The sequence below is a fragment of the Mastomys coucha genome, unplaced genomic scaffold (genome assembly GCF_008632895.1).
Source record: "Mastomys coucha isolate ucsf_1 unplaced genomic scaffold, UCSF_Mcou_1 pScaffold1, whole genome shotgun sequence".
NCBI classification, from domain to species: Eukaryota; Metazoa; Chordata; class Mammalia; order Rodentia; family Muridae; genus Mastomys; species Mastomys coucha.
The window spans coordinates 53,224,263-53,232,002 of record NW_022196891.1 but is presented as its reverse complement, the minus strand read 5'-3'; the positions used below and the strand labels follow the sequence as shown (position 1 = coordinate 53,232,002).

The window sequence follows — 7,740 nt, the reverse complement described above, 5'->3', positions numbered from 1 at the left end:
AAAACTAGCATTTTTAGTTAGAAAAGTTAACTCATCCCTGGATCTACATAAACAAGTATAAAATTTGACAAAGTAGAGACTACTACAGATTTTGTTCAAAGAAAAGTTCGTTTTTTTTCAAAAAGTTGAGTATGAAACACAGCTGAGTACATACATAGGTAAGTAAAATAATTACGGGTTTCAAAGTTTGTCCCTTTCACCATTATTAATAACTGAAAACCTTAACTGTTCTATCTTTTAAGGATTAGATTACTGGAATCCTTACACAGCGAGATAAGAGAAATGGATTCCTACAATAAGAATTCTCGTTTACATTTCAAAACTTTTAAGTAATTTTACCTTTCATCTGAAGTCCGTATCAAAAATTTACTCTCAGTTTCATTTTACGCCTGAAAGATTCCAGGTATATTTTCAGCACCCTCCCGGAAATTACAGACCCATCCCAACCTACCTCGATTTCTGTTTGTGCCGTAGGGGAGGTGGGGGTGGGGAGGGATCCTTTCTCAAAGACCTTTTGAAAGGAGAAAATAGTAGTTCAGACACTAAAATATATTAAAGTTGTGTTTTCGTTTTGCTTACTTACAATTTCCAGCCAGGTTTTAAATCATGGGACAGTCTGGATCAGCCGCACCACTGAGCTGTTCCTCCTGCTCCACAGCGCTGATCTGCAACCCCCAGCCGCCACGGTAGAATGTCGCCTGTACCGCCCACGTGACGTGAGCTCCGCAAGGAGGAGCCCTCGGAATGCTGGGATAGGTAGTCCCTTGGCCCCACCTCCCCCAGCTCCCTCCACTAGACTTCCGAGAACCTTAGTGTTAGCCTCTGTGCGAGCCATCCAGCCACAGCCCGCACAGCTTCTCAAGATGGAAGTGACTGTAAACAGGCTGCAAGACTCTGACCACCTTGTCCCTTAAAATAACCTGAAATTCAAGGCTTAGAAAACCCCACAAGGGCAGTAAAGTAAGAGACAGTAACTGAGGATAGTGGCAAGTGCCACGCAGACTTTGAGCCCAGCCTCTTATCCTAACTACAGACTATCCTCAACCTGATTGCTTAATCTAAATCTCAGTTTGTGCGTGGGTCAGTGGGGACAAGGCTTCATACCCACATGAAGTTGTTATGAGCACCTAAGTAGCATGCCTGCTAACAGGTGATAATAAACTAGGAACCAAAAATAGCTATTATTTGGGGGTTTGGTGGCACAGCCTTTAATCCCAGCACTCAGAAGGCAGAAGTAGGTCTATCTCTATAAATTTTTCTTTAAGACAGAATTTAAGTTGACCAGGATTACCTGGAACTCATTATAAGTCTCAGAGTCAAACTCAGGATCCTCCTTCCAGGGAGGGATTAATAGGCCTGTGCTGCTAGGCCAAGCTCTAGGTATATTTTAATTTTTACACTGTTTAATTTTTTTCTGTGAAAATAAGTGGAGCCAGCTACTATGCCTCAGTTTATTTCAAGTATTTTCATCTTTTGGGTTTTTAAATTATTTTAAAATTAATTTTGGCTTTCTTTTCTTTTTTCTTTTTTTTCGAGACAGGGTTTCTCTGTATAGCCCTGGCTGTCCTGGAACTCACTCTGTAGACCAGGCTGGCCTCGAACTCAGAAATCTGCTTGCCTCTGCCTCCCAAGTGCTGGGATTAAAGGCATGCGCCACTACTGCCTGGCTTAATTTTGGCTTTTTGAAACAGGGTCTCACCATGTAATTCTGGCTGGCCTGGAGCTAACTGTAGACCTGGCTTTATCTACCTTCCAGGTGCTAGAACTCAAGGTATCTACAACCATGTCTACTTTGAAGTTTCATTTTGTTTTGATTTTTGGAGACAGAGTTACTCCATGTAGCCTGGAACTCACTTTGTAGACCAGGCTGGCCTTGTGCTCACAGAGATCAGCCTCCTGAATGCTGGGATTAAAGGATTGTACCACCACGGGTGGTTTAGACAATACTGGGGCTAAGACCCACGATTTGGTGCTTGCTAGGCAAGTATTCTGTCAACTGAGCTACATTCCAAGCATTTCCTCCTTTCCTTATTAACATTAACAATTTTGTCCTTTGCTACAAAAGCCATAATCCCCATAGTATTTCCTTGCCCAATCAGAATCGTTATGCAGCTGGGCCTTGGTAGCACAGGCCTTTAATCCCAGCACTCAGGAGGCAGAGGTAGATCTCTGTTTGAGGATAGCCTGGTTTACAGAGCCAAAGCTACACAGAAAAATCCTATTTCCAAAAACCAAAAGAGGAAAAAAAAGTGATTATACATAATAAACCAATTCTCTTTTTAAAAAATATTTTATTTACATGCATATACGTGCACCTATGGGAGTTACTGTGTCTTGTCTCATGTTCTAGAGTTAAGGAGGCCAGTGGAGAGCATCATATCACCTACAGTTGGGGCTACAAGCTACTGTGAGGCGCCATGTGGGTGCTGGGAACAACATGAACAGTAAGTAAGTACTCTTAAGACCTAGGCAATCTCTCCCCAGCCACCCTCCATGTTCTTTCAATAATTAAAAAGAGATATTTTTAAATATTTTGCCAGGCTTGGTGACAGGGACATATATCTGTAATCCTAGCACTTGAGAGGTTAGAGCAAGAGAACCAGGAGTTCTAGGCCAGCCTCAGTTATATAGTGAGTTCTAGGCCTGTCTGGGCTATATTAGTACCTGTTTCGGAAAGCCCTCCCGAATAAAATACTTTCATTAAAAATTGTTGAAGAGCACTGACTGTTTGATTCTCAGCACACACATGGTGGCTAACAACTGTCTGTCACTCCAATTCCAGGATCAAATGCCCTCCTCTGGTCTCCACTGGCACCGGGCACATACTTGGTACACAGGCACACACGCAGGCAAAATACCTATACACAATTTTCTTTTTTATTTAAAAGGTGCTTAATCTACAGAGCCAATATAAAGAACACAGGATTTCTAGATACAACTTTGTTAGATATACATACCAGTTAATAATTAAGTTTATTTTTTTGTGCATCTAACTTCTCTAACATACGGCAAATTCTCTAAGTAAAACTCTTCATTCTTCCACATTTCTCTAGTTCCCAAAGACACTGTTTTAAGCTCAAAGCTCAGAAAGTCATACTCAAGGTCTGAAAAAATCTCTTATAATACTGGAAATGAATCTATTGTCTATAATGTTACCTCTTTTAGTATACATACAAAGGTGTCCCAAAAGAAGTTGGAAAACACCTACAGCAGAATATCTGGTTTGACAAGAATTTGGCTTTAACTCATAGTAATCCAAGTTTGGTTTCTGCAAAGTTGCTAGGTGTGGGTAACTGGTGCTAGAGTTAAGATGACACATACCTATGACCTAGGCAAGAGAGAAAAATCCTAAGCAAATCTATGTTAATGCTGAAGTTAACTGCTTTTAAACTTTAACATCCTTATTATTTTTTCTTTGAAAAAGCCACTCATAAAACTACTTTATAAGTACTTTTAATTACAAAACAAAACACATGCCAATTATCCAATAATCTTTGCAGCCTCTCATTTTCTCTGACCAATTATGTATAGAACCTCTTCACTTTCTTTTTCATGTCTCCTTCAAACCAGAGTTTTACAAGCCAGCACCCAGGTGTCTTTAGTCATCTGTTGCACACAATGCATTATGAGCTTAGAATAGAAACACTATAAAATTTATATTCTTTCATTGCTGTACATCTATTAAAGAATTTTTGTGTAATTGTTAATTGTGTAAATAGGCATTTTACAAAGAAAGAAATTACTGGAAAAGACACAAGCCAAACATTACCAAGAATCAAGTATTAGTACTTTTCAGCATTTTGTAGGAAAAAAAGCCTCACAAAATTTTCAGGCTACCTTGAATGAGTATCACTTTCGTTTTTTCTTAAGTTTTGTTTTTTAAAAAAGTGCGACCAACCAAGTGTGTTGGCGTAGTCCTGGCATTTGGGAGCAGAGGCATGTGGATCTCTTTAAGGCTAAGGCCAGTCTAGTCTACAGTTCCAGGACAGGCAGAGATATATCACCCTTCCTCCATCCCTCCCTTCACTCACTCACTCATTCACACATCTTAAAAAAAGGGGGCAGCTGTCTTGTTATGGTTCCTCTAGTTTCCTTGTAGTTAATAAACAGTACTAAATGAAGCTCCAAGCAGGATATATCCTGACTGACTCTAGAGTCATCTAATTCTGTGTTGCTGATCAAATTTATAGACTATTAGTGAAAATTGCAGTAACTGGGAATTTGTCTAAGTTTGAGTAACAATTTAAGGTCATTATTTAAAATACTGGAAAAAGACAAATACTTTAATTTTTTTCAAAATCATTGTTACATGGCTTCCAAATAAAAACTTAAAATCGATTTTTTTTTTTTTAGGGCTGGGGTATATAGCTTATTGGTAAACCATTCACATAAAAGTTCAGGAATAAAGTTGTTATGGCTACGATTCAAAAATGGAAATCCACCCCAAGAGCAAAACAAAACACGATTTTAAAGGGCCCATTGGTGAATTAGAATTTTAAACTGGGTAAAAGCAGTTTCATAAAGGTCCTTGAAACTATAATTTTCGCCATGACACGCAAAATTGTTTCTCTGATCATTTCTCCTCCCAGGGACATTTGAAAAGGAGTGGCCAAAGTAGTAGGGAAACTGCGCAACAGCCAGGGATCAAGGTCTGAAACTTGCCCTTTCGCAAAGCCTGTGGGAGCCAGGACCAGTGCATCCTGTGGTGGGCAACTGGCCATCAGCAGCTTGGCTCAGGCCACTCGTCCTACCACCTCCTGGTTTCCCCCACCTTCCCCCTCCCTCAAGGCCAAGGACAGAGACGTCCTCCTCCCCCTTCTCCTCCTCTTTGGTGCCTCCAGCCAGGAGGCGGGAGTGACCCACAGCAGCTGACCCAGCTCGGGCACTGCCTCTCCCACAGCCCTAAGGACACACCATGGGCCCAGAGGCTGGTTTGTGGCACACGAGCGAGGACGCAGGCGGCGGCCCCGGCGACTCTCAACTGCCTCCCTGACTACTGCGACAACCTCCCCGAAGCCATCGCCAAACATCTGCAGCTGAATCTAACCGCAGCAAACCCACGCCACTACCGACTACCAGCTAAGTAAACAACTATGGCGGGAGAGAGGCGGCAGGCCGAGAGGCCGGGAGAAGGATGGGCCGTCTACGTCACACCCAGAGCCCCCATCCGGGAGGGAAGGAGGAGGCTCGGCCCTCAAAATGGCGACGGCAGTGACGCGCCTGCGTTCGGGGCTCATCCGTCGCGCCACGGACGACGGGAAGTGAGGTTTTCAGAAGAACCAGCAGAAGTGTACGGCGACTTCGAGCCCCGGGTGGCCAAAGAAAGGTCTCCGGGGGGGAGACGAACCCCGCCAGAAAAGTTCCGGCCGGATTCTGCGAAAGAGGAAGTGGGAGAAAGCGCTTACAATCTTCGGTCTCGACGACGGAGGCAGCGGGGACCCCAGGAGTCCGAGGAGATGAAGACGCGGAGGTCCACTCGTCTTGAGCAGCACTCACAGCAGCAACAGCAGCTGTCTCCGGGCTCGAGCGGGCGAGGGTTACCGGACTCTCCGTCCTCCAGTGAGGACCGCGGAGGTAACAGTCTCAGCTGCCGGCTCGGGGGCGCGCGCGGTGGCGGGCGGGAGGCGCGCCCCTGTGGAGTCCGGCCCCGCCTGGGTAGCGGTGATTCTGCGGCCCTTTTGGCGCGCACTCCCAGGTTGAGTCCACCCGGACTCTCAAGAGGGAAGGACGCGCTGATCCTCGCGGAAAGATGGTGCTGCGAGTAACCCGAGTGGAGGCCGGGGGAGCCCTGCTCATTCCTGAGCATCAGTTTGCGGTGTCTAGGTCTCCTCTTTTACCCCAAACTGATGGCTTTTGCCAGAGGTCGGCGACTAAGCCACTCTGCGCCCGGTTTCATTTCCGTCCCTTCTGAAGTTTCTACTGAAACCACTTCCATTTCCTTTTTTTTTTTTTTTTTTTTAAATCTCGGCCCCAAGTCCCCAGCTGAAAATTCTGACTTTTTTTGTTTTCGTTTTTTAAGATTTATCCATTTATTTCATATATCAGACACATCATAAGAGGGCATCGGATCCCATTACAGATGGTTGTGAGCCACGATGTGGTTGCTGGGAATTGAACTCAGGACCTCTAGAAGAGCAGTCAGTGCTTTTAACCACTGAGCCATCTCTCCAGCCTGAAAATCCTGGTTTTAAGATAACTTTCCAGTCGGTTTTTTTTTTCCACCAAAATTGAGAAAACTAGATATTTTCTATGTGGATGCTATGAGGAATAGCTAGCTAACTTTAATGAATTGATTGGTGTCATTACTCCCAAATATAAAGTCTGGTCTCTGCCAGACTTTCCCCCAGATTGAAGGTTATCACTGTAATCTTAAGTAGCTAAACAAATCAAGGCTTACAAAGTTCCTAAACAAATCAAGGCTCTGTTTGTTAGTAAAGCTTCTATATGAAACCCCAAATGCCAACGAGGTGTGTATTATACTTTTAGTTAAGTCACACAGATGAATCAAATTCTTCAAGCCACTCTCCCATTCCCTCCTCTCAGATATAACTGAGTCACAGGTGGTTTCCAGTAAGCCCCATGTGAGTCAACTCATTTGAGGTAAAATTCTGAGGGTTAGAGTCACAGTGGGATGACTTTGCTAATAATGGTAGATGTCGATGCATCTAAAAAGGAGGGGATTTTCAGCCTAGAGCTCAGTAAACTAGCTTGCAGATTTACCTACTTGCCCTTAAAATTCTGAGACACTTGAAGATCTGCCGATTTGGGAAACTTTATGCTAGAGATGTGCAAGTTCTTTTGGATGTAATGAGAGTTTATTTGCTTATATATGTCAATAGTATTTCTTTTAAGATGGCAAACTTGGAAAAAAAGGAACTTGTCATGCATATATGCCTGGTCGAAGTTTAGGTATGTGGATTAATTCTGTCTCAGAACCTGAGGCAATGTTTGCACATGAGAGGCAATGTAACTGTGTTACTTTTTTTTTTTTCCAGACAGGGTTTCTCTGTATAGCCCTGGCTGTCCTGGAACTCACTCTGCAGACCAGGCTGGCCTCGAACACAGAAATTCCACCTGCCTCTGCCTCCCAAGTGCTGGGATTAAAGACATGTGCCACCACTGACCGGCTAAACATTTGTCTGCTGAATCCATACCATTTTTTTGACTCTTGAACCTACCTTTTTAACTATCTAAAGTAACAATTTTGTCATGAAGCAATAATTAGTGGTTTATATTTTGTTTTACTTACATGTGTGTGCAGCTGTATGGATCTATGGGAGTACATGCACGTGTGTGTACAGGTACCCTTGGAAGCTGGAAGATGGTGTTGGGTCCCTAGGAGCTGAAGATACAGAATATTGTGAGCCTTTTGGACTAGTGTGCTGGATCCTCAAGTCCTCGGAAAAAGCAGCAAATGCTCTTAACCACTGAACCCGCTCCAGACCTATATAATACTGTATCTTAATAGAGTTTCGAACTAGTTTAATTCCCAAGTTTTGAACCTAGAGAAATTGAGTAATTGCATGTCTTGTTTATAGTTTACTGTCAACTATGCATACTCTGCCATGATCTCTCCCAGGTCCTCTAACTTGAATTTTATCTCTTGTTGGTGCTGTAGAGGATGAACCTTCTTCCCCACCTGTTACAAGCCAGACAGCCTCAAAGAAAACTGTTAGGACACCAGAGACTTCAGGTAAGAAGGGTTTTGGGTTTTTTTTTTTTGTTTTGTTTTTTGTTTTG

The 7,740-nt window shown here is 43.3% G+C and overlaps 2 protein-coding genes across 7 annotated transcripts in view; one reads left to right on the top strand and one right to left on the bottom strand.

The window, feature by feature from the left end:
• Positions 1-5,893, bottom strand: part of LOC116101694 (torsin-1A-interacting protein 2-like) — a 31,851-nt gene extending 25,958 nt beyond the window's left edge. The window contains exons 1-2 of one of the 3 annotated variants that reach the window (XM_031385481.1): positions 584-702; positions 452-511 (exon numbers count right to left, since the gene is read on the bottom strand). The gene's annotated coding sequence lies outside the window, so the exon portion shown is untranslated. Of the gene's footprint in view, positions 1-451; positions 512-583; positions 703-5,405 lie in introns of those variants that run through there. The other 2 variants (XM_031385495.1, XM_031385490.1) reach the window with 2 other exon arrangements.
• Tor1aip1 (torsin 1A interacting protein 1) overlaps positions 4,670-7,740 on the top strand; it is a 32,887-nt gene continuing 29,816 nt past the window's right edge. Inside the window, exons 1-2 of one of the 4 annotated variants that reach the window (XM_031385433.1) lie at positions 4,670-5,574; positions 7,619-7,693. In XM_031385433.1, coding sequence (XP_031241293.1) covers positions 5,094-5,574; positions 7,619-7,693 — 556 coding nt within the window. In that variant the 5' untranslated portion in view covers positions 4,670-5,093. Of the gene's footprint in view, positions 5,575-6,552; positions 6,601-6,674; positions 6,805-6,861; positions 6,910-7,618; positions 7,694-7,740 lie in introns of those variants that run through there. The other 3 variants (XM_031385459.1, XM_031385452.1, XM_031385442.1) reach the window with 3 other exon arrangements.